This window comes from Lichenostomus cassidix, chromosome 1, assembly GCF_008360975.1.
Source record: "Lichenostomus cassidix isolate B80296 chromosome 1, HeHo_3.0, whole genome shotgun sequence".
NCBI lineage: Eukaryota > Metazoa > Chordata > Aves > Passeriformes > Meliphagidae > Lichenostomus > Lichenostomus cassidix.
In genome coordinates, this window is record NC_139479.1 from 65,759,941 (window position 1) to 65,787,168 (window position 27,228).

The window sequence follows — 27,228 nt, forward strand, 5'->3', positions numbered from 1 at the left end:
AAAGGATTCCGGTCGGCTTCCTCTTCGGGAGCGACACGGGAACACCCATATAACCGCTAGACCGAGGGAGCCAAGCGCACAGTCACAAATTCTCCGCTGTGTGCGATAAAGTTGATCGCGTTCGTAAGCTGAATAAATGTCGTGAAATGTTTTTTGTGGTATGACTTCTCCTCAGCGACGGATATCCCTGTGACAGTTACCTTAGGAAAAGGTAATTGGTCAGTATTCTAAAGATTCCAAGTGATCAAAAGCTTTGCTGGGGTTTTTTTCGGTTTTTTAGGGGGCTTTTTTTTTTTTCTTTAAATGTATATACGTATATAAAATTTAGGGCTCTCTTAAAGTGAAGCTCAGTAAATGCTGAGAAGCAGAAGAGCTTGCCACTCCATCTTATTTGCAAATAAAGGTCCCGATTACTAACACTTAGAGTACCGAAGGCGAAATTTGCTAATTACACATCACACAGGCGAAACCCCAAACTGTCAGACAAGCATGCCAGCATGTTTGCAGTCGCTAGCGTGCCTCCCGTGTGCACATTTACTAAGCGCAGCTTGCTAGCACAGTTCGCTATACGATAAATCCTCCAGATCTGAAATTAATAGGTACTTATAGTGCATCCCGAAAAGCAGCCGAACATTCACTCCTCACAACATATCGGAGCGCAATACAGAATATAAAAACGAGGCTAAGAATTGGCAAATGAGATTTACCGTCTGTATCTGCTACTTGATTTTTGGAAGGAACGCGAAAAAGACCTGACAGATATGTTTAGCGATTGATTCTCCCTTCATAAGGTACAAATACAAAAAGCAAGGCAGAGACAATGCCGAAATGCACTAAACCTCAAAATCGATTGCAGCCCGTCAGAAGATCCTTTAAAACAATACAAATCGTGGGCTTCTGAGCAATATTTTATTCCAAAGAACACTAAATTTGCCGTGAATCCACTGCCTTGTTCACTGGCCGGTTCACGACAGAAAAAAAAATCCAAACCTACTTCTCACTTGCAGTTACAGACAACTATCAGGAGGAAAAGGACAGCGTGATGTGACGCCAAGTGGGAGTTAATGAATTTACGCCTGTGCTCCTGCCGGAGTAAGCCCGGTCTGTAGCTCCCTAGTTGATGGATGCCCATTAATACACCTGCATTCACGTCCCGGCCATGAGGAGGCACGCAGGGATTCAGTACGGAGCGGCACAGTTTTGCCAAGTCCTCTCGAAACGTCAATACCCTTCAAGTTACACCCAAAGGAGAGCGATTTCTCTTGATTTCCGAGAGTACAGAGGACCGGGGTGGTTTTTTAGCCAGTAACCGTCTACCTTTCTATATGTGCCTGCGTGTGCGTGTGTGTGTGTGCGTGTGGCTGTGTATACATATCTATCTCCTAGAGAGGGATTAATTAGCCGGGTTTGAGCTGAAAGAGGCTGCAGTGACGAGCCCAGTGGCGATTGGCCGCCCGCCTGCCTGGCCCTGCCTTTATAATTTCCACACGAGTGCATCTGGGCTCTTATACAAACCAACAGCCAGCTTCTTCTGACATACACACACGGCACTTTTTTCCACCATCTGATTAACCGCCCTGCATACACACGGTGATTACTACGGGAAAACATAAATAAATACGAAGAGGTTTTATTATTTTGACTACTGGAACCCTCGCTGTGTCTCAGTGCAACTTTTGTTTTTTCTTGCTGCTGGGAAAGGTGCTGCTCTCGATGCTTTCCTCTCACTCACGGACCCTTTAAAAAAAGGGGAAGGAAAAATATCGCCCCCTCCAGTCCCCCGCCCGCTCCCCCCTCCCTTCCCCACCCCCCACCCCCCCCGCCACACACACTTCAAGACGGCTGATCTAAAAAAGCAGGAAGAGAGCATCTGAGGAGCAGCAGCCCCGGCGCATTTTGAAAAACATTTGTTACATTTCAGAGTGCGGCAGCCTGTTTCTCCTCTGAAGTTGGCTCCAGCCTTAGCAGCCGCATTGGATCCCACAGCCTATTGCGAGACTCCGGTATACAATCCGGATCTCTGCCCCAACATGATCGCGGCCCAGGCCAAGCTGGTGTATCATTTGAATAAATACTACAATGAGAAATGCCAAGCCAGGAAAGCTGCCATCGCCAAAACGATCCGAGAAGTCTGCAAAGTGGTGTCGGACGTGCTGAAGGAGGTGGAGGTGCAGGAGCCTCGCTTCATCAGTTCCTTGAACGAGATGGACAATCGCTACGAGGGGCTGGAAGTCATCTCTCCCACGGAGTTTGAAGTCGTGCTGTATCTGAACCAAATGGGGGTTTTCAACTTCGTGGACGACGGCTCCTTGCCGGGCTGCGCTGTGTTAAAGTTAAGCGACGGGCGCAAGAGGAGCATGTCCCTCTGGGTGGAGTTCATCACGGCGTCTGGCTACCTCTCCGCTCGCAAAATCCGGTCCAGATTCCAGACTCTGGTGGCTCAAGCCGTGGATAAGTGCAGTTACAGAGACGTGGTAAAGATGGTGGCGGACACCAGCGAAGTGAAGCTGAGGATCAGGGATCGGTACGTCGTGCAGATCACTCCAGCGTTCAAGTGCACGGGGATCTGGCCGCGGAGTGCTGCACACTGGCCGCTTCCCCACATCCCCTGGCCGGGACCCAACCGGGTGGCGGAGGTCAAGGCGGAAGGCTTCAACCTCTTGTCCAAGGAGTGCCACTCTCTGGCCGGCAAGCAGAGCTCGGCCGAGAGCGATGCCTGGGTGCTGCAGTTCGCGGAAGCTGAGAACAGACTGCAGATGGGCGGCTGCAGGAAGAAATGCCTCTCCATCCTCAAAACCTTACGGGACCGTCACCTAGAGCTGCCGGGCCAGCCCCTGAATAATTATCACATGAAGACTCTGGTTTCCTACGAATGCGAAAAGCATCCCCGCGAATCGGACTGGGATGAATCGTGCCTGGGGGATCGGCTCAACGGGATTTTACTGCAGCTCATCTCGTGCCTCCAGTGCAGGAGGTGCCCGCACTACTTCTTGCCCAACTTAGACCTCTTTCAGGGCAAACCTCACTCGGCCCTGGAAAACGCGGCCAAACAAACGTGGCGACTGGCTAGGGAAATACTTACCAACCCGAAAAGTTTGGAGAAACTTTAGAGGGTAGCTATAAAACCGGCCTGACCGATAAATCTGCTAATTTCCCGATGAAGTTTAGGATGCCTGTTTGAAAAATCATATATTTCCACTTGACAATGCAAATAATATTCTCTTTTTAAAAGGAATATAGCTTAGGCTCTTCACAAGGAAAAGCAAATGAGAACAGCAAGCATCGTTCCTCTTCGTCACAGTTTTGCAGTTCCCCGTGGTGGGGGGGGAAAAAAAAGGAAAAAAAAAAAAGAAAGAGAAAAGGAAAGTGTGCTACCTGGAAAGGAAAATTGGCCGTAATTTGATTGTGACCATTCTGCCTAAAAACGGTACCAACGGATTATAACAAAACCCGGTATTTTTATGTAAGCCCTCTGTGAGTAAAAGCTATTTGGATATGCCACCTGAACAAACCCTAATGTACCTTTTAATTTGTATCAAATATTGTGATCTCACATTGTCTTTGAAATTGTGGATGTTGGTGTTTTGTGATTTGGTGAACAGAAGTTAAATTGCCATTTTGGATACTTCAAGGACATTTTCTGCTAAAAAGAAGATACCATTTAAAAAGGTAGATTTTATCACGGTACTTTTGTTAATTGTCTTTTGAAGTGTCTGAACTTAACAAGTTTACATTTTTCGTTTCATATATATTGCTTGTTCTATTTCTAACATTCCATAAATATACTTGAAATGTTATTTAAATATATTCAAAAGAAATTTGGATTCTGCTTATATAATAACGCTTGAATATTGGAATTATATATTTGAAAATGCACTTGAAATACACTGGATAATTACCTTTTGTGATTTAGATTTTAATTTCTGTTGCTGATTTATTTAATTACAAGCTAATAAATGAAGTAAAATGCATATGGGTAAGCGTTTCAATATCGGATCAAGTTTTCTACTTGAAAAATCAGAGGGAGCTATGTTTTGTGGATTTTGCCTTTCTGTGGATAGTTGCTTAAATCCTGTAAAGAAGAACACTTAAGGGCAGACTTCTGACTTTGCATTTTGAATAGCATTGTAGAATAGGGAAATATTGGTGGTACAGACATATTGGAATTTAGCTCCAGATGACCATCAGCAACTGTGAGACACCGACGTACTTATTATTACAGCTACACTTTTTCAGCCATCAGGAAAAAAATCTGGTTTTGAAGGGTTTATTATACAGTGCTGTTGTGTTTCTGCTCTCTTTTGAACAAAGCTGAGGAAACACAACATATCTGTGAAGCAGTGTTTTGAGTAAGCAGTGATCCTGATAAAACTAGCAATTTGGTGCAGGTACTAATAAAGAAGAAAATAAAATTTATAGGTGAAAGCCAGCACCAATAAAGTGAACAACAATATTACTTCTGACCTCCAAATCTGTTACGAATGTGATAAGATTGCCAGTTGCACTCCCAGAAATCAAGTCCCTGAGCTCCCAGGGCATTCAGAGGGAATAACATGTGCGTGCTTACAAAACTGCACGCAATCCAAAGCCGCCTGTCTGTACCACACTGCCCGGTCCCTCACAGGATGCATTTCTATAAAATGCCCTTTAAATCAAAACGCAAATCAACAACGTGGATTTTGATTGGGATCCTAACAGTCAACAAGTGCTGAAAGAGGCCGATCGCATGTGTGACACCCACTAGCAAGTATTTTCAGCGGGTGCACTTTGGCGAAACTGTAACACCAGAAATTCTGACAGAAACTTTTTATCCCAGCACTGTGAAGAAAGTTCCGAGTTTGACAAATTACTCGCCAAAGAGAAGTCACTTCATTGCAAACATATTCAGACGAGTTTACTTGAAAATTATTTGTAATATTTCTGCAGAGGAAAAAAAAAAACAAACAAACCCCAAGGTCTTTGTAAAAGTACCTTCCCTATTTCCCCTCTCCCAACATTTTCCAGTGCAATAGTAAAGAAATAAAGCAAGAGCGATAAGAATAAAGAGAGATGCAGACGAAAGGAGCGCCCTGTTAGACACGTCCCTTCCGTCTGTCCCCTCCTCCCCCGCGTGGCATCCCCCGCACCGTTCCCGCGGGGAGAAAGCCACGCAAAGGTTTCCGCTCAAGTCACGCACCCCTGCTCTGTTGCGGCTGGGCTGGAGGTTTTCGCGGAAGGGAGGGGGAAGGGGGGCGGCGCTGGGGAATTGGTAGTAGTAAATGACTTCAGAAAAAAACAGAGCTTTCCCAGGAACCAAGTCTTCGGTACGTGTCTCTTCCCTCCCTCCCCCCCTTTCTTTTTTTTCCCCCAGAAAAAAAGCATGAACTTTCATTTCAGCAGTTAAAGTGTTTACAAAATGCACCGTGTTTCCTTACACGGAAACTAACGCTCTCGAAATAACGGGATTCTCCGATAACCTCGGAAGGCGTAAACCCCTCAACCCCTCCGCTGTGTCTCGGGAAGGCTGCGGGCTAGGACTGCTGTTCCCTCCAGGGATTTCAGAGCAATTGGCTTAACTACTAAATCTGACCACGTTCATACAAAGGCACCGCGCGAAAGGCTGCTGGAAAATGCGCACGCTGCCGTAATAGAGGATTTAACATCATTAATACATGGCGCTTTTTTTTTTTTTTTTTTTTTTTTTAAATGCAGCGAAAGGCGGCAGACGGGAGCGGAGTTTGGAATGAGGGGGCGGCCCCGGCGCACGTGTGCCGGGACCGGGGACCGGGACCGCCGCACTCACCTTGGGGTCGATCTTCTTGAAGGCCGAGTCATCCTCATCCACCTCGAAGTAGATCTCTGTGGTGGTGATGGAGAGCGTCCCCTTGGCCACCACCACGGGCGCGATGAGCTGTGCCGGCGTGCTGAGGACCACGGGGCCTGCAAGGCAAGGGCAGCGGCGTCAGGTTGGAGGCGCCCGGCCGGCCCATCCCCGGTGGCCCTTCCCTCCGCCGAGCCAGCGCCCGGCGAGCCCCCTCGTAAACCCAGTTTGTAATCGCCGTGTTCATTCCCCTCCTGCCCGCGGCCAGCGCTTTGAACTCCGCGGCCGGGGCAGAAGCGAGTTTGTGAGCTCCGGGGTTGCGAGATAAATCACAGCAGCGAAATTCAGAGGGGTTAGGGTGAAAAATAGCTGCCTCTTAGAAGAAGGTCCCCTCTCTTTTCATGCCCTTTTGCTCCTCGTTAACAGTATCACTGTTTATGTGCGATAGCGGCGGCTCGTTCCACAGCGCTTCGGTGTGGCGGCGCAGGGTCCCCGCGGCGGCCGGGCCGGGCTGGGGGCGCAGGGCAGGGCAGCCCGCAGCCCCTGCCCGCCACACCGACCCTGCGAGGCCTGGGGGCATTCTTGCTAACTCTGCATCCAGACCTCGGAAAGTAAAGAGAAATATCGGGGGGTTTGCTTGGTTATTTGGTTTTGGATACACTCTCCTTTCTTTCTTTCTTTTTATTTTTACACCTACCCCACGCACATGAAGGCTAGCATCGTTAAATATATTTACGGCAAGATCATTTTTGTTTCAAGTCGCTGCCGCTTATCCTTTTAAAATTACTGCAACAATACTTCGCTCAAATATATTCCTTAACAAGGCGCTTTCACGGGCATTGAAAAGATGGGATGGGGATAACCTATTGTAAAAGGCAGCCTTCTCCACACAAATTGTTAGATTTTAATTCAAGAATAATAATAAAAAAATAACCCTTATTTAACCCAAAAGACAAGAGGATCACTTTTTCACCATCTTATCTTCAATATCAATGCAATCTGCTGTTAGCGCTGACAGTGTCCGTGTTTAGGAAGCTCACTTGCTCTAATTCGAAGAAAATATTATATATAAAATATTCTAATTTATTTAACCACAAAATCGTATGGGATCATTTGTATACACATACATAAACACACAGAACCGCATGCATGTACAAACATGCATCTGAGAGATAAATAATAAGAAGCTGAATACAACACCTGACTGATGACCTGAGAAGCTGCGTACAGCACCTGACTGATGCACCGTTTAGAACCTGGCAAACTGACCATCTCAGGAGGTACTAAACAGGGTTTGCTTGTTTTACTCAGCTAAAAATCTCCCTTGCAGTAAGAGGACCCCCTGCTCAGAGGGCAGAGAGGCGTGAGCCTCCCGCTGCCTTGCCCGGCCGCTCGCCCCTCCAGCAGCGCCGTGCGGGCGCTGGCGCGGCCGAGCCGAGCCCGGGACTGCGGCTGGCAGCAACGCCACTGATGCGCCCTCTCCTCCTCCCCAGCGCTGCCCGCACACCTCACTACCAGCTCTTGCAAGCAGCACTTCAAATTACTCACTTAGCCCAAATTACTCCCGTATCGGCGCATCTAACTGTCATGTTGTTAATGCTTTACTTTACTGTAACACCCAATTTGAGCCCTTATTGCACAATATTTTGTCATTTACGTTGCAAAATAAATAAAGAGGAAGGCTGAGATTACTGTGCGTACGGGGGGAAGCTAAAACGCACAGTTTCAGTGACAGCTTTCAGCAGCCCAGCGTAGCAGACGGGATAATATTGATACAAACTCTATTTTCTTTCATTTTATTGTTTTCCATCTCCTAATAAACCGAGGTAGCCTCTTGACCCCAGTCAGCTGATCGGAATCACATGCGCCGGGCTTGCCTTGCTGCTCTCCCTGTCTCGCCTCCATCTTCTCTGCCTCCCTTGGCGGTGGGAAAGGAGCCGATCCGAGCCGGGGAAGCCCGGCTGCAGGCTCCAAAGGGCAGGGTGATCGATCCGAAACGCCGCTTTAAAGCCTCATCAATCTTCATCTAGGTTGCTCAAGTAATTACGCCCGATTCTCTTGTACGATTACAAGTGGATTTGGGTTTCTATTCCCCAGGCCCCCTTTCTTTGTGTTTACAGAAGGGGGGTCTGGGCAGCCAGCGGTTCCCTGCCCTGCAGAAGTACTTGTCCTCTCCAGCAGAGCGTCCAACCCTCCTCTCGCCCTTCTCGGGCACACTTGGCCCGGCGCAGGGCGATGGACTCCCGGGCCTTTGTGCGGGGAGGAAAGCGCCTTCGGAAGATGCGTCCTGGAAACGACCCGATATTCTATCACTTTAAAGGAGGCGTTTGTGGGCTTTGCTGAATCCCAGAAGGAAGAACATCAATTTAATCCAATTACCTCTTTTCCCTGGTGTTGTGTGGCTAAAATAAAAATAAAGCCACCGCTATTTAATGGCCAAAAGGCCAAACCCTATAATCTGCCATTCAGGCGAAGACAATGGTGCAGCCCGGTTAGCTGGTGTGCCAGGGATGTGCCCGCACGGACTGGAGCAGGGGGCAGAGCTGCAAAAGCAGGGGTGAATGTGGAGGGAAAGGGAACAGTCACTTCTTAGCTCGCTTCAGAAGGCAGGGGAAATCGGGGATTTCTGGCTTTCTACTCCTCCCGAGAAAAGGCTCCGAGCTCCCTCCCAGACTGGTACTTTGGCATCTGCCCTGCATTCTACTCAAATGACACCCTACATTTGTTGCAAGGTAAACATGTCAGAGGTATCACAGTGCGACAAGGAATAAGCATTATTGTACTTTCCAGATGAGAAAAAGTTTGCTTGTGTTTTTTGTTTTGGAGGGGAAAAAACAAAAGCAGAAAGCAAAATAAATAGCAGTCCCATAATGAGATTTCGGGAAAGAGGATGTTCAAACTAAGTTTAAAAAATCTTTCCAGGTTTTTTTTTTTTTTTTTCTCCTGGAAGCACAGAATGAAAAAAAAAATCGGTATTAGCAGTGTTTCATTTTTACACTTGTCCTTTGGAAATCTCCAATTACAACTTGCAATTCCATAGCATGTTTAAGGAGCACTGAGTCTTTTTGTTGTAGCCTTCAGGGAGCAAGCCAGCCACTGAGAGAATACGAAATTAATCCACTACAGCTATAGAGGGAGAGGATTATGTTTTAATCCCCTTTGGGATAGTCTCTGGATTTTAAGGATCCGATATTAAAATGTTTACATAGAGCATAATCAAAATAGCGCAGATTTTCCATATGGCACGGAGCTATCGGGAAGCTCTGGGTCTCCTTCCCAAACCTAATTGATAATCTAATGAAACAAAAGCCGAGCACACCTGAGCCAAGAGCCGCGGGACGGGCTCATTCGCATTCGGGAAGGATAACGAGCTTCGGCTCCAGCCTCCGCCCGACCCCTGGGCGATGGCGAGCTGCGCTTTTCCAGGGGATGTAAATATTCATTTCCAGCGCGGCTGCGGCCCCGGAGAAGCACGGGGCTGGGGCTGTGCTGCCCGGGGAGAGGCACCCGGAGCAGCGGCACTCGGGGATGCTGCCGGGCGCTCCCTGCGCAGCGCAGGAGCCGCCGGAGGCACCGAGGGACCTTCCCTTCCCTTCCCTTCCCTCGCCGGGGCAAACGCCAACCTGTGGCTGCCTCGCTTCGCCCGACAAGCTGGCGTTTGTGGAGGGAACCCGTGTTTAGGGTGCTGGTCAGCTCTTGGGGCTCTAAGCAAAAGCATCTCTCCTTAAGGATCGTTCCATTACCTCTTCCACATCCTTCAAAGCTATCGGGGCGCCCACAACAGAAAGGCAGCGACCTACCAAAGAAATTCTGGCCTTAAAACGAGACCAGGAATCACTTCAGACCCACAGGTCTAGCAAGCTGTTCAAATGGTGAATTTTTGCCTTTGCCTGATCCCTGTGGTCTGCACATGTGATATACATTTCTAAAATAAACACTACCACACATACACCTTTTAAAATAATATTTTCTTTCCAAAAGTAAATGATTGTGAAATTAGAAGGTCCCAGTGAATAAAAGCAGAATGTAATTTCCCTGCTCCCTTGCATAATTTTTGTTAAACAGAGACTTCAGTCCCTGTATTTTGTTCCTGTAACTTAGCTCTTGTATTTTTCAAGTAAAGCAAGTCAAGCCAAGCAAAAAGATCTATTAGGTTTAAAAGTTTGCTATCTGCTAATGCAATATCAGTAAAATTACATCTCTTATGGAAAGCTGCTAAAGTGGTATTTTGAACTTATTATTTCAAACATTTTCATAAAGTGTCGTTCTTGTAAGAGCAAAATGCATTGCATTCATGAGCCTGAAAATTACACTGGAGGTATATCTGCTAAGATTGGACACAATTACTTCTAAGGAGGATAAGGTATATGCTTTATATGCCGAATTACAAAAAGAAAAAGAAATTTACCTGCCTCAGGCCTAAAAGTATAACTTTTAAAATAAAATGTTGGTGATTACTCATATATGAAAAAGTATTAGCTGTGACAAGTACTTTGAAAACATATCCAACCAGCTCAACCAATTTAATTTTACAATCTATTGGTAATTACTCTGAAAAAAAAGTGGCGGATGTTGGCATATTTAACTTTTATCTGATTAAAAGAAAAAAAAATATTTTTAATATACATATATTCAACATAGATTAACTGAGACCAATACTTTCACTTTGTAAAATAGTTTGCATAAATTACATTTTGTAATTTGATATGATACTTAAAGAAGAATTTTAGATACTGAGAATAACAATTAGAAATCACTCACAAGGTACCTGAAATAAGACAACTGAAATTTTCTCAGCTCTTTAACTGTAAAGCCAAGTGTATCTGACACTGAGTTGTATTTAAAATGCGTACAAATCCTTATACTTGAAACAACTTAGATAAAACACATGCACATGCACACAAAAACTTAAGTTTCTTGTAATATAAGTCACATAGCATGGAAGCAGAAAGAGGTATATGTACCAGAAGCCTTTGGGAAAAGCTCTGTTGTCTGAAAAGTATTTCATCCAATTAACATCTAATGTAATACATGCAGTGCCAAGTGAAAAACAAGTAAACAAGGTAAGATTCCTAAACAATTCACAGAATTTAGTCTATTTTTGTTCTCATTGTCATCATAAATCTGATTCAAACTACCCTTTAGAAAGACTTCTGCAGTAAATATATTGAACTTACATGAGGATGGCTGCCCCCAATTTGTTCTCCGCTATGGCAAATACTTGAAGGCAGTAACTTCACTCAAGCCAAGGCTGTTTTAAGAATGTACATGTACAGCTCCCTTTACACATCACTTTCAACAGTTTCATTAAAGATAATTTGCAGGATTTTTTTAATGCAAAAACCAGAATCCAAGTCTAAATATGAATATAACCTTGGTTTTCTCTTCCACCACTGAATAATATCCCAAATTCACTTCCCCTGTTTTCAGAGATATCCAAGCTTATTTTGTTGGCTTTTTACTCCTGCACAATCATATGTTTCATATTGTGAGAGAGGGATTGATTTTTTTTTGTTTGTTTAAATGTCATAGTTAGTGTGGATAGGTCCTGATATTCAAAATTTTCCCCACTTTTCCCCCCTTTCCTCCATAAAGCATGTAGCACTACAACCACTAACATCAAAGATTCACTTGGATGGTCTTTTTCAACAACAATGACTAAACAATTACAGCAACTCAATTCTCTTAAGTGGTTGCCATAACAGCAAGCAAATGTGTTTGATTAAAAAGAAAATGTAAATAAAACCAATCTTACGTATTACAACTGTGAATAAAATAGTAAAAAAATAATTACATAGTTTTGATGAGGTTGTGAAAATAGCTAAAGATAGTGTTGCTTAAGAAGTAAAAAAGTAATTTTATCTCAAACATATACATACTTGCTCATATATTTGAATTAAGTGACATATGCACTTTCACAGGTAAATTATTATTTTAACTCCATACCTCCTGGTCCCGTTAAAAGAAAAATACAAAGTAGTACTCCTTCCTGAAGGAAAACACGCCTCCCAATATTCCTAGGAATAACTATTCCTTTATAGTGTTCAAAGTGTGATAGAAAGCAACCACTTAACAGAACAGTTAGAGAATATGCAAAAACAAACTCAACACCAAAACAAAGTCAGTTGTACTGAACCACTGAAGGTTCCCATGTTAGACACACAATTAGCTGTGTGTCTGAGAGCCTAAAGCAACTCAGAAAAGCAACATTTTCCCCATTTTGTAAAGTCAGATTTACTCTGGCATGCTTGAGAACTTTTGAACTGTGCTGAAGCTCCAAATGGCTTACATGGCTTTAGCATTTTTCCAGGATGTGTCCAAGCACCAACCTGCCAGATGATCAGGTATTAATAATAGTCAAGTCTCCCCTTAATGATTTACATCTGGCCAGAAATGTAAATATTTGGGATAAGGACCTCACTACTGCAATGCACACATTTGCCACTTCAAAATTAGATTCATACAGTGTGCTCTGCCTGAAGCTATACCTTGGAAGGACTGAGGAAATTAAGATGGTTTAGAAACTAAGAACTTGATTTTTAAGCAGTGCATCCAGATGTGAGTGTTCTACACTGATGCAGTAGGACCTGCACTAGCTCCCTCCTCATTCTCAGGTAAAACTTAAGATACTTTTTCAACCTAGAAAACCTTAAGTGATGCTGAATATGCCCACATATGTAACAATTTTTCTCTGAGAGAGTCACTATAGCTAGCTATTTAATCAAAAAGTAAAAGAAAAAAATACACCTTGGAAAAGCATATTTAATGTTCAAAGAAGAAAGGAGAAAGCAGAGAGAGAAGCCTGCTATAATGGTATATCACTGAAACAGGAACTCAAGCTAACAAGCCAGGAACAAAAGGGATCAAATCCCTGATGCCAGTGTGAGTGAATCAGACTTGACAGGTATCTTATACAGTCCAGTTTGTGTACCTTGTCATGCCAATATAGCTCGATTGATTAGAAATTTAAGGAAGTGAGCCCTTCAGCTTTCATTTCATCCAGTCTCCATTCTGGAAAAGCTCTTAAGATAAACTGTAAGTCTTGTGTTTCTTGAGACCATAGTGAATAGAAATATGATGTTCAGATAGCTTGTGATATTTCAAAGTTTACTTATATGGATAGTAACTCCTGTATGTGGGTGGGAACAAAGACATAAGTTGTTGGATCAGCATATAACTTGACAGGTATGTTTGGAAAAATCACCTGAAATGCAATGGTTGAAATTTCAAAATTTTCTGAAAATATGAGTATCTCTAAACAACACCAGAACCATCAGAGAATGTTCTCTAATGCAACTGTGTCTACTGGCTGACTGAATGTTTTGCATTCCCAGAGTTAGGGTAATTCTGAGGCCTCTTCCACAAAGATCCTCTGGTACCTACTGAAAGGAGAAGTAATGGGGCAGGCTCTGTCATGCAGGCTTTTTTCCTTCACAACCTGATATCATTGTTGGAATTTTATTGCTTCTCAAGTCTTTACTCCTGTTTAAAGGTTTGTTCAAAATGGCTTCCAGGTTCAGAAGTTACAAAGATAGACACTGACAGAGGATGCTTACATAAACCTTGTTTCTTTAGAAAGCCAATCTAAAAGCATGGGATGAGGCTGCCTCTGTTACAGTTTCTGGCTAATTAAACCAAGACTAACCAAAATGTCTTCTTGACTGATCTTTTAATTTGCTTCTTTAACATCAGAGGAAAAAAACAAAGGCAAAAAACAAGCCCTGTCCAAAGGTCAGTGAAAGTGCTTAGTGGAAACATGGATCTTCTCAGTAAGTTCTGGATACATTCCTTCAACTAATCTGTGGTGGGTCAGTCCCAGTACGTTCCTGTGAAGAAGACATGGATTTTTTGTATGGTATGGTCACCAATTGTATAGTGAAGATGAAATAAACTGCAAAATGCTGGAGTGTCCTTATGTCTAGGCCTGTCTTTCTGTAGTTCCTATATATCGGGGAGCTCATCAGCTTGACCTTTGGTGTGTTGACCAGTTCCATCCAGGGTGTGGCACCTCAGGAAATGGGAGAAGCTACAGACCTGTGAAGTCATAGGCTTCACTGTAGTCTAATTGTGCAGCCTTAGAAATTTCAAATAAAAAGAGTTTTGCAAGTTATAGAAAAAATTAAATAGGTTTGGTATCAGCAGACAGTAACAGCACTTGAAGCACTCTCAGAGCCACTCATAAATACAAACCAACAGTGTTTAAACTGATTTAATTTTAAAGCTTGGAAAGCAAGAAATCTGGCTGCCATTTTACAAGTTGAAGATGCTCAGACTTAGAGTGGGTGTACTATGGTACAAAGAGAAGAGTTCTTCAAAGCTGTGCTTAGGAGCACTATCATATGTGACTGACAACCACCTTATAAAATATTAAGCTATTTTGGATAGTAATATGGAAAAAAATTATTAGAATAAAACACAGCAGTCTGAAAATGGTATATTATAGAAACTGTAGGTCTTTTTCAGTGTGAAAGCCAACTACGTATCAAAAGTATAATTGTTTTCAGTTTATGCCTGAATCTATACTCTAAATTAAACTCATACAAATATGTTTTTCTTTTTTATACTTAGACTTGAGGATCAAAATCTGAATACATGAAAAACAGAAACCTTGGAAATCTGGCTGAATTAAATTTCCATGTTTGGAAGTAAAAGGCTTATGTGGTTACGTATCTATCATAAAATGGGAAACGGATCACTCTTCTTCCACATTCCTGTCACTTTCCCAGACAAGCAACTGCCCTGGCGAAATTCTTATCTCGAATGCTAATTTGCAAGAATAATGAAGTTTGAAAGGAAAAAAAACTACTTAGTAATGCATGCTGAATTCAGTGAAGAGTTTCCATTGGGAAACTTGAAAATCTAGGAGGAATAGTAAGACTTTTTTGTATTTTCTATTGAAACTTTGATATTTGTTATTTAACTGATGTATTGGTGTATGCACATACGCACACATACTTTCTTAAAGAAAAATAGCATGAAGTATGGCAAAGCTCAAGGTACCTTAGCCACCTTCAGTCAGAAAGAAAAAAGAAAGTGAGAGTGTAAGAGGGAGAAGGGAGAGATAAGGAAGGAAGGAAGGAAGGAAGGAAGGAAGGAAGGAAGGAAGGAAGGAAGGAAGGAAGGAAGGAAGGAAGGCTGGCTACCTCTGGCTCTGGAAGTATCAGAGGTGCAAGCTGTTAGGGGCTGAGAGAGAATTATTAGGAAGCATCACTTTGCACTTGCTACAGTCCTTGCTGGGTTTCCCTCATGGCTGCTGCTTGGTGCCCTCTGGGCCACCCCAGTCCATCAGAGCCCCTGGTGTGGGGATGGCAGCTGCTGCTGCAGGAGAAGGAGAGCATGTGGTGGGCAACAGGGCTTTCTCAGCCCCATGGGAGACAACACACCAGGGCAGGAGGAGAAGGGTTGGAGAGGAAGGAAGATGAGATCACCCTTGGAACCACTGTCATGGTTTGTTGTCCAGTAGGGAGAAGGATGAAGATGATTTCTTTCCTCTACTCCTAAACCTGCTGAGTAGGCTGTGGTCACTGCTGGAGACAATAGAAATGCTATTTGGTTCTTTCTTTGAATCTATTACTATAACAGCAGATAATGTAACTAAACTTTCTCTGGCTGGCCTCAAAAAAATTATATTTATATGCCTGAAAAATCTAATCATTTGAAATTCTGCCTTTTCAATAGAGGCTCTAATATTTGTTCTTATTTCTTTTTTAATTAAGAAAATCTACTGTTTGTCTAACTTCCTTAACAAAAACAATAGAAATGATATGACATATATTAATATGATTTTGAGAATGGCAACAGAAGAAAACTGAAGAAATCATGCTCCTCCATTAGTCCTTCGGAATAGGTAAGCAAAAGTTTCAAACAGCTTTGCTTACCGGAGATTGTCTATGCTGGTCAACTCTTGCAAAGAAGATTCCATGTCAGACTTTGGCCATAAGAAATGTTACCATAACTCAAAATGTATGTGTATAAATATGAAATGCATATTATACACGAGTAAAAAATATTTAAGTTTTCCATACAAAACACTTCTTTTGCAGGGGTTTTTTTGTAGCTTTAGATGCAGTTTCTTGGTGTGTTAGTATTTTTATTTCTGCATCTGATCCTGTGCAAGACTTCAAAACAATTCTAGAAATGTAAATGAGCTCTTTGTTAGAACCTGGCATAGAAAATTGCCCTATGGGCTAAATGATTTTTTTTTTTTAACTGCTATACAATTTTACTGTAATTCTATGTAGTAGAACTTTTGGCACTATTCCAATTTCCTCTAGTGACAGCATCAAATATTTTTTCATTTGGAAATTGGTCAAAATTGTGATGATTTCTGTTAGTTTGTCTGAAATGAGACAAAAGGCTTATATTGCATAGGCCACAAAACAGATGTTGATAATGTTTGGTTACCACCAGTTTTGTCCGGACTTCAAACAGATGACCTGGAAGTGAAAGGTCTTATATCTCATTAATAATAATACAAGCTGTCAAATCCCCATGACCTGGTGTGTTCCTTAGCACAGGGCAGTAAGTCAATACACTCAGCACACTCCCAAGAAGTCTGGAGGGAAGGCTTATCACATTTAGTCCTCAAGCCAGTGTGGACTTGCTACCTGTGCTGGCTCAGACAGAAGATCAGCTTTTGTTTAGCAATAATATTGCTGCTTTCTAGAAATATTTCTCTCCAAAGTTCAGAGTTGCTAAAAGTTTTGGCAATGCTGCATCTGTCTCAAAATTCCTGGCCCATTTGCATTTGGGGGGGAGGTTCCTTCCACCTCAAGGCAGATGTCCAAGAAGGGAAGATTCTGTAGTGAAGGTTAAGATACAGTAAGACTAAAATGCATTAAAGGCAGTTAGTGGCTTTTCTTGTGTTTATTGGGATGAGTTGCTCAATCTGCTCTTATGATGGAGCAAATAAGATGTATTTATTCTTGCAAGACTGTTGTGAGGCTGTAATTCACTGTGGCTGATGAGGAAATCAGCTTCTGATTTGATTGAGCCCACGCAAGTAACCAGATGCCTGCCAAAGCCCTTTGTCTTCCTAAAATAACTCAAAGCATCATATCCTCCTATTTTTATTTCCTTTCTTTCTTTTTTGTAAAAAATACTCTTTTAGAGAGTTGCAAAAGATTCCATCAAGGATCCCTTGCTTGGCTGGGGCATATTTGTTGCTGTCACCAGCTGTATGACAAAATAGATGAAATGTGCTCCAGTTAAGAACATGTATCTTTCAAAAATGTCATTAAGGCTAAATTCCGCTCTCAAACAAGCCTCAGCAAGTGAAATGCATCTTCACAACAAAGAAAAAAGAAAGTCTTTCTAAAATATAAAATTCATAAAACCTGAGTGGATCAATGTTGATTTATTTTTTTAATGACCTATTTCAGTGCAAGATCAGTGTTCTACAAAATAAAAAACCAACCCAAACAAGAAACTTTGGCAAAAGAAAACTGAATATCTACTAAAGCACATTTCCCTGTGAAAATGCAAACTCAAACTCACAATATTAGAACACCCACATATTTTTCATTTTGAAAAAATTGCCTATTAAGCCGGAGACAAACTGTTAGCAAATTTACAGTCTCAGGATCTTAAGAGAAAAGGTAAGTATTTAAGAGCCCTACTGCAGCATTAGGAAATATAAATGGAAAAGAAAAGGAGAAGAGTTAGTAATATCAACTCACTACAGTGGATTTGATTGTGTTACCCACAGATTCACAATATATTAGAAAACTGTTAAAATTGACTGTGCTATCTCAGTCATTAGTTCTAACAGAGATGTGACTTGCCTCTTGAAGTGAACAGCCTGGGAAGAAAAGGAGCTAAAACTGAAACAGAAACATGTAAAATATTTTAATACATAAATGCTAAAACAAGACAATGTCTTTTGCTAACTCATACTGTAAGACAGTTTCAATACTGCTTTTGTTAAAAATTGTGCTGCAAACTTAGAAGTCATAATTCTAAGACCATAATAACATGGAATCAGATTTTCATATTTTATTAAAATATTACTTAATATAAGGAAATCTGACCAACTGCAATTGCAACATATGGAATACTAAGATTATATAATAAAAATATTCAGACTATAATTATTTAAAAATTCTCCATCCCATATGCAATTTATCAAAGCGAACTTTGCATTGATTTGTGCCACATGGTTGATGAAAAACTATAAAGAGTCTCTGGAACAAAAGGTATGTACAGATAACTTTGCATGAACAATCTCAATCTGTTACAAACGTTCCTTTTTTTCCAGTTTTTACTTCACAAATCAAAATATTTTATTGTTTATATTCTCTTAGTTAAAGATTCTCTAAAACCCAAGGTTTATTCTGTTTAAAATGTGCCTTAGTTTCATGGAATGAACAATGCTAAATTGTTTTAGTTAAATGTGGACAATCTTAAATCAATTGAAACCTGGTTTATAAAGATTTTTTTTAATTCCTATCTCTTACTGAGACAATCCAAATCGTTGTAAATCAGGTTTGAATTGATTTAAGCTTTAAAGTTAAATTGGAGGCATATCTGAATATAGAAATTCCTATGTGTCATTTCACTGTGAGCAGTAACTAGATATAAATGATGCTGTGCTATGCCATAACTTGATAGATCTCAAAAATTTCCAGATCATGTGTACTGAATGTACATAACTCTTTAGAATTAGACAAGAACAGACAGTGTGGCTTTATTGGGACCTGCTCTTCAGAGCCGTCAGAGATTGTTCAAACTTTCTTAGGCATAAAGCCCACCTTCTTTGCCTACTGCTTTTCTTGATTTCAGCTATTGGGCTCAAGTTTCAGAGCCACATTCTATATATTGAAAACTGGGAAAAACAGTGACATCATTGTATGCAAAATCAGCAGCTAAAGAGAGGGTATCGTGGGATTCAGGTTTTTTTTTACCAATGCAATATTTACAGAAGACATGTATAATACTGTGTGTGACCATTAACTCTCAACATAATTTCAGCTCCAAAGATGAACGAAAGTTGAGTAGTGAAGGCTGCAGTTAATCTAATAGTAAAACTGAGATAGTGGAATCTGGACTCTTTTTGAGAAGTTCACAGGTTTTGGTACCATATGGCACCATTATCACATCACCTCACCACACTTGGAAGCAGTTTGCTTGCTCTGATAGTATTGATAGGGAACACAAGGGCATTCTGTCAATATTTCAAAAGTCAATTTTTTCAGTTTCTATTATTTCTGCCTTTGAAATATCTCCCAGTTTTACCAACTGTAAAAGCAAAGGGCTAGAATGCCTGTGCCAGGTCCTGAAGGAGCAGGGGATGTCAACCAGCAGTGATCTTGAGTAAAAGGATAAATTGCACATTAATACTTAAGGACACATTGAAATACCAGGGTTTTGCAGAGGGATGCAGCTATAGGAATTGTATTGAATCAGTGTGTTTGAACAAAATGTCAGTGTTGAGGCATAGAGAAGAATGTCATATCTGACTGAGATTTTCCTGACTAGGTAAGAATTTTTCTTGTCCACTCTGCAGTTTTAATCTATATTTCAATAAAAATTTCAGCCTCTAAACATCTTTTTAAACTACTGTATGCATATTTAGTTGGAAGCACTGTTCTTAGAGGTAAGAACTTAGCCAAAGCAGTACTGAGTTTTCCTTCTAAAGGAGAAAGGGACATTGATCAAATGATCCCATTCATGGTCCTGCTTGATGTACTACTTTATTGACTTTAGACAACAGTGTCTCAGCAGCAGTTAGCTGCAGATTGAGAAAGCAAGCAGAGTGACATATTAACTGTGATAATCATATACTCATGCTTACTCCCAAATAGAAGCATCTATTTCCGCCTCTCTGCTCTGTTCTAGTTCCAAAGTATGAGACTAACTTCCATGCTGGCAGTTGTTGGGTTTTTTTCTCCTTTTCATTTGACTTTTTTTTGTTTGTTTGTTTGTTTGTTTGTTTTGCTTTGGTTTAATAATCTATTCATGACAATAATCTTTGCTGCAGATTTCCACTAGGGTAGCAGAAGAAAGTGCAGGAGCAAAGAAAGTTATTTTAGAATTTCAATTATGCAGAAAAAATCATGACATCACAAACTAAGTAAATTATTCTAAAAAAATGATACTGCATTTCATACTTCTCAGTTTTATCCCATCTTAGAGGAGAGTGGATTTTCAACTTTCAACATGTCTGTTTTTCCAGACTACTTCCCCGGAAAGGTAGTATCACCTCTAAGACAGAGGTGTGACAGAACCTGCTAGAAGACAGAGGAAACTGAGATCTCACTGCATTCCTCCATCAGGAAAGGACCAGAAGGGCTCTCTCGTGCATATTTACAGAGGCCTCAATCCCAGCTCGTATGCTAACTACCAAAGTTCATAGCTTGGTTACAGCTTCATTCTGTCTTAGTTCCTTGCTTAAAACAGGCAACTTTTTCTCTCGCTGTGACAGATGGGTTGAGACACTGCAGATCCCCCTTAACTCCATCATTGAGACAACTGGGTGCCAGCAGGAGGGCAGGTGTCTCTGCATAAGCTGTGTGGCACTTGGGATCAGGCACAAGCACACTCTGACTCACAAAACTCTGAGCTGTGGAATTAGTCCATATTTACAATTTAACCAAAAAAAAAAAAAAAAAAAAGAAAAAAGAAAAAAAAAGAAAAAAGAAGAAAAAAAAAGCTTTCACATGTTTTTTTACAGACTTTTCAACTAGTCACCTGCACTAATAAAAACACTTGAGGTTTTGCTATTTCTCACATCTCTGCTCAAAGACTGTGCAATGGGTAAATGCTTTGTAATCAGTTTCCCCACTTCAAGGAAGTAGGGAGAAAGTAATAAAACCTGGAATACAAAGAATCTGTTCATACTGCAAATGTATGCTTAGCTGTCAATTTTAAGACACTAACCAAAAAGATAAAAAAATAACAAGTTCAAAAGAGTGTTTTGACTCACATCTTAGTTCTAATGAAAAGTGTAATTACCTGCAAGGTTATCAATCTCTTTCTCTTGGAGCAGGCTAACAGCATCATCATCTCCTTCCAGCATAAGTTCTGTTTCTGCATTCTGATTTACCACAGCTTGACTTCGGAAAGTTTTCTTTGACTTCACTACATCCTCTTCAGTGCCTAAAAAAAAGTTACAAATGTTGTGAATTTACCTGAATAATATTTTAAATATAAAACAATGACGTTCAAGTAGTAAAAAGATTACAGTATAAATCATCTTTATCGAAAAAAGGAAGGAACATTTTCTAAAACTTTACAAAGGTTTAGAAAATATGCAGTTTTATTCTGTTTTCTGTTCTGCCCTGAATAAAATACTTTTCCACAAAGACTCTCCTGTTTTTAATAATTGCTATTTACTTTGTGTTCAGTGTTGTTCCATTAGTTTTCCACCTGCAACAAATTCAGCAGGAGTTTCTTTTGGGATCCTGGTGCCCTGACTCTGACTAACCTGAGAGCATAAGCCACCTACTCTAAATAAAGAAGCTACTTTTAGGAATCCAAAATCTCTCAGGATTTTTGTCTTTTGAGATAGGAAGGACAGGATGGTGAAATAGGAATTGGTTTTCCTCAATACAGAGTAACAACAAGGTCGTCTATGCAGAGATTCAGAAAAGACTGAAAAAAAGACAAGCATGGTGAGGGAACTTTGGTGCACATCTGTGTGTGTGTTTTTAAGCAACACTGTAAAAATGGCAGTATATGGATATGTGCCAATTACCCAAAGGTTTTAATGGATAATACTCATTCTTCTTGACTACAATTGGCTTTTTCTATTCAGCCTGATGGTTCCTTATGGCAGGAGATACACCTTATTACATTTTGGGAATATCTTTCTGAAACTTGCCAGATTTTATTCTTATTATGTAAAAAAATAAATCCTAGTGTGGTCAAGTGACAGAATAATAATTAGGTTTTATATAATAAATACCTTTAATGTTATTTTTGTGACGTCCTCATAATATTTCTTTCTTAGCTGGAGAGAGGTCGTAAGTTTTATTTTCAGTACTGTGGACTCACAGTAGCCTCAGGCAAGAAAGATTTCTTTTTTTTTTCCTTAAACAGAAAACCCTGCATCTTCACCGTGAACCATATAAGATCTGGGCATCTCCAATTCTGTCAACCAAGAAATAAAGCCCCTAAACCATCTCACCTTTTTGGTAGGGTAATTTGGAAATTTGCTTCCTACTAAGCTACAGAATGAGTGTGAAAACAGACAAAACCATGCACATGTGGCTTTTGTTTGTCTTCCTCAATGCCTGAACTTAAACAGGATGAATACTACTATTACAGCTATTATATTACAATTAGATGTAAAATGTTGAGGTACAGTCCAGTAAGACTCATGGTCCCCTTATTAATAGAGGACAACTAACAGGAATATAGAAAGCAGACAGGATAGTGAAGATAGAGACATGGAATGGAACTGATGTGTCAGGCAGTTTTGTTATCACAAGCAGTAGGGAAGATGTTCTGATTTTACCTCCTATTCTTATCATTAGAGTCTTTTAATTAGTTTGTGCACAGTAGAGTCACACCATATAAATAAAAATGCTGGAGGCATATCTTTCTGTGAGTGTGTTTACTCTGAAGATCACTGTTAACATGCCACTTCATTGCTGGCTAACTCATGTTTTACAGTGTGATCATTATCTCACTTGCATAGGTTATTGCTTAATTCAACTAATTGTAATTATTTCCCCAATTTAAAACCAGATCAATTAACTAATGGTCGGAAAAGTTTTCAGTATTAGTACAAGCTTTTGGATTTTTGTTTGTTTGTTTGTATTTATTTTTCTCCCTTATTCACAAAAAAAGCCAGAATTAAATAAGTTAGGGAAAAAATACAAAAAAGTAATGTGCTGTAACAGATTTTCAGTTTCATTACATGAGAATTGTTCTGCACACTGAATCAGTTGGTCAGGATGTTGATACACTTGTGTTTACATCAAGGGAGTTTAGCATCATTTGACACAGGTAATAACTCCTGTTGTGAAGCATATGACACTAGAGGAGACCAGGCCTGAAATGAACTAACATGGTGGGGGAAGAAAGCATCAAAACACCATTCTCTTCCTTTTTGGTAGCTCTAATGAGTTTTATGAAAGTTTCTGAGCTTTAAAAATTGTGAAAATCTTCAAATTAACTAAGTGAAAAGTACCAATCTGGAGTAATTGTTGAGTCAATAATTTCTGTAGTAACTGATTAATGAAAATTCTGTAAAATTATATATGCATAAAAATATATTTTTAAAATTACTGGGAAGTAAGTTCTAAGCTCTAAATTATTACTAACATTTAAACTACATCCAAAGAACCTGAAATGTATGGTATTTTAAATCTCTTGTGATGAGTGTCCCAGGTTACAGCAATATTGACAGACACAGTTGTAACAAACATGTTAGAGTAGAAGGCGTTCAATTAGTTTGGCAAATTTGGAGCTTAGCAATAAGACAAATATTTCTAAAATCCATTCTAGTTTATAATATTAAAAATACATTTATTTATATGAAATATAATAAATAGTCCTTCTTTGTCTTGATGGGAAAAACCTCTGGTTTGGCTGTTGTTAAAATTTATCACTCTGTTGAGTGTACCTTAGTTTTGCTGTACTGTACCAAACATTTATCTAAATGAAAGTGTACAGGACCTGGAGCTGCCCTTCAATCACTATATCCTTTATGAATTAGAGTTCCATTTATCAAAATTACAACAAGAAGAGTAAGGTCTCACAGGGCTGTCTCATTACAAGGCTTGTAAACACTGTCCTTACAAAGAAATGGTTTAACACCTAACAAATCAAAAACTGATTGGGAATAGAATTTATTTGAGATCATCTATCTTCTGAAGACGTGCTGTACTGAGTGCACTTCGTGGCCTTTCTACCCATTCATCAAGAAATTAACAAGCTAATACCACAGACCACCAGATCTCCTTGGATCTTGAAATGTGAAATATGTTCAAAACAGATCTGTCACAGATGTTCTATTTTTGTATTTCAAGATGACTTCAAAAAGGTTTTAAAATAAGAGAAACTCTCCAAATAAGAGCAAGAAGAAAAACAACTTGTCTCCTTAAAACCAGACAACAAACTGAATAAAAAATTATATGTCATAAAACTATGTCTATTATTGTTAACAATGATATAAAAAGCAGAAATGAATAAATGAATATTTGATATTTCAGTGTGTTGGAAAAAAATCAAAACTCAAGGTTTTTTTTCAAAGCTTCAGCAAAATTACTATGAAATTAAATCTGTGGCCGGACATTTCATTTAGAACTTTCTAGCAGACAAGAACCCTGTGTTTTAAAGACACAAAATGAAATTGTATGAAGTCTAATTAGAATATGTTTCAAATCCATTAATATAAGAAAAAAAAAATAAAACTAGATGTCATTTCAAGAAAGCAACGTTGTGACACTGGAGGGCACAGAACTAGAACTGGCAGATGCTATCTGCTCTTGTCCTTATCAAGTTCCTTCTTATGGGATATTTTAAGGGATAGACTTAAGGGATAGACTGAAGGGACAGACTGGGATTTGGAAAGGAGCCTTGAAGTAAGTAGCTAAGTATTTCTTAAAACTACATTTTGCAAAGATTTTGAAGGAAATAAGTCACTCAGATTGCACTGAAGTCCACCTGAAGTTGGTGACTTGCTTTCTTGAAACTTAAAGGCTCTGTCTTAAACATATTTCAAGAGAATGTATGTACATGACTAGATAAACTGTGAAAAAATCCCTCTTTCATTAGACCTGTTTTACTCTTGATTATTTTTGTAAATGAGCATGTTACAAACTGTCTTTCTACAGTAATTCAGGATAACTGAAAACAGCTCACCTTTAAAAGAAATTAAAGAAACCAACCATTATTCCTCTACAAAACCTCAATATCCATGGGAAGGTGTGTATTTCATATATCTGACAGATTGTAGGATCTGCACTGTAAACTTGTTCAGTATTGCCAAGAATGCAATAATCTCTCTTCTAGTAGTATTACTTTTTCTTAAACAAAAACTATTAAGCAGTCAAAAAATAACCCCAAAAGAACCACAAAAACCATTACCACAACCCCTCAAAACCTAATCATTTCCCTATTAAGAGCAGGAGAATCTCATGTTAATTTACAGTTACAGCCACTAGAAGTATTTAATATAGGCAATACTTCATGAAACGGGGGTGGGCAGGCGGGTGTTTTTATTATGACATTTGAATTTTTTGCCTCTCTATTTTCAACCAAATCAATGAATTCCCTATTGAGTTCTGTAGGTCACAACAGGTTCTAGGGATGCAATCTACATTTCAAAGACACTGTAAAGGTCCAGATCCACAAAAACTGTTCATAAATAAAATTTTAAAATTAGCAGTATAAACACACTGTATTATTGATTAATTTATGTTTATGTTTATGACTTAGTTGAACACAGCAACGGAGTTTCCAGTTCTCTTTTCTAATTTTTTCCTATTTTCTCTTTCTTCCATTTACTATATATCCAAATATAAGGTTTTAGATTTTTTTTCTTTCTGAATTTAGAAAAAAATTAGGTTAAAAATATGGTTATTTTTAAGAAAAGTTTGCTTGGTAATACTGTAACCAACAAAAGGAGACTACTGCTTCTTATAAAGTTGTTTCCATAGTTTACTTCAACGAATTACCGATAAGGCAATTTATGTAGTGAGCGCTCTTTGATCTTTGAAGAGAGATGGCAGAATGGAAAGTTAACCTCATTTTAATGTTACCTAAATATACTGACAGGAAATTCTAATGTTTCCAAACATCTGGAAATCTGCTTCATGGGATGGTGTTCTTCTTTTCTATAAGAAACCTTTTTCATATACTGTCTTTTACAGTTTTATGTGGCTTCTAAAGGAGCATTTGACATAAGTAAAGTCTGTTCTCTTTACAGTAAAATGCTGCATTTAATTAAAAACTCTCTTTTATAGTGGCTGAAGTAGAGTTTTTGTGAAGCTTAGCTCTCCTCAGAAAGTTTTAAAGGTAAACCTGCTTTTTACTCCTTACAGATCTTAGAGTATGTACTGCTCTGTAGAACACTGGTTTTCTTGCTGAATTTTCATAAGTTAAGGTAGTTTCCACTACTTTATTAAATAAAGGAATTCAGCATTCGTTCCTCACAGGAGGCTACCTGACAGTTCATGATGTGAAACATGAAATTTTATCACAGGTGAAATACAATTTATCAAACAGAGTTTGAAAGAACAAACTTTTTCTTGCGAGAGATGTTTTTCTTTATTGCACAAACTAACTTTTACAGGAAGAACCAAGCTTATATATGGACAAAATTAAAATGTACCACTATTATCTACCTTTTTTTGTTCATTCAACATTAATAATAATTGAAAATACTTAGAAAAAAGATTTGCTAGATAATCTTCCTGCTTTTTATATTTGAACAGTTTAAGCCCTTGCTTTCATTGCTAATCTCCAGTAACTTGATTAGGCAGCAGCACCCTCACCGCGGTCACAGTTATGGAGAGCAGCTGCCTGGCAGTCTGTAAACTGACCTCTACAAAACCCAGTGAGATTAAATCATCCACATGGTGACCACTCTATCTCAGCCTAGTATCTTTCTGCGGGACTACAGAGCCAGCCTTCCTTGGGCTGCGCTCACTCCATGGGAAATGTGCTCTGGCTATCCCCAGGTCTGCTCAAGAGACTGAATTTTTGGCTTTGCCTAGCAGCCTGATCCTGGTGTATCACGGCCAGCTCCAATAAGCTGTCCCCACCTGTGTCTGCTGGGCTTGTTATTTAAATTGCAATGTGTTTCTGGAACTGGCAGCTTTGACTGGCATATAATTTAGTTTCCCCAGAGAATCAGAGGAGTGACTGTGTATAAAGGAAGGCTGGTTTTAATAGGTTTAATAAAAACCAGAGAAATCTAAATCACATTTTCATTATTAAGGATCTTTGAAGAAATGAGGGAGAAAAATAATGAAAATTGCATAGAAATTAAAAATATATTTCTATTGGAAATTACTTCCACCAAAAGTAAAACCAAATCTCATTTTTGTTTTCTATAATAGATAAATACCTGAAAATTTAATCATAGATATTCCATGCATTTTTCTCCAATTTTTATACCTAATATCTGACCAAATGATCTTCTTTATGTAAGTAATATGTAAATAAATACTTAAATGCTGTACATATTTTCCTTTTTCATATTCTCAGATGTTTTGCTTTGTAAAATGAGACTGACACAGACTATGCCAATGAGGATATTGAGAATACAGGCAAGGCCAAAATGACCATGTTTCTTGGTGAGGCTAAGGGCTTTTCAAGCAATAAATACAGTCAAAGTGTTGTATATTAATAAAAAGGGTCCCACATAAAAATAAAGGCGGAAGTATCATGTTAGGCACTCATTATTTTTTCGGTTCACAGACAGGAAAACTGAGACTCAGAGTGCTTGTGAAATTAACTTCTAGAATTTGTCAGTA

General features: G+C 39.7%; 2 protein-coding genes across 9 annotated transcripts in view; one reads left to right on the forward strand and one right to left on the reverse strand.

The window, feature by feature from the left end:
* NBEA (neurobeachin) overlaps positions 1–27,228 on the reverse strand; it is a 470,218-nt gene that overhangs the window by 151,158 nt on the left and 291,832 nt on the right. For 5 of the 8 annotated variants that reach the window (XM_085061583.1, XM_085061573.1, XM_085061567.1 and 2 more), the window contains 2 exons: positions 20,753–20,896; positions 5,783–5,919 (listed from right to left, as the gene is read on the reverse strand). In XM_085061583.1, coding sequence (XP_084917709.1) covers positions 5,783–5,919; positions 20,753–20,896 — 281 coding nt within the window. Of the gene's footprint in view, positions 1–5,782; positions 5,920–17,583; positions 17,623–20,752; positions 20,897–27,228 lie in introns of all 8 variants that reach the window. The other 3 variants (XM_085061526.1, XM_085061542.1, XM_085061533.1) reach the window with 1 other exon arrangement.
* Positions 1,372–3,915, forward strand: MAB21L1 (mab-21 like 1). Its single transcript, XM_085061597.1, has one exon. It carries the CDS (start codon positions 2,031–2,033, stop codon positions 3,108–3,110), a length of 1,080 nt encoding a protein of 359 aa, XP_084917723.1. The 5' UTR covers positions 1,372–2,030; the 3' UTR covers positions 3,111–3,915.

Bases quoted from the DNA above. Each gene is read 5' to 3' on its own strand.
- MAB21L1 (XM_085061597.1), top strand. From the start codon at position 2,031: ATGATCGCGGCCCAGGCCAAGCTGGTGTATCATTTGAATAAATACTAC.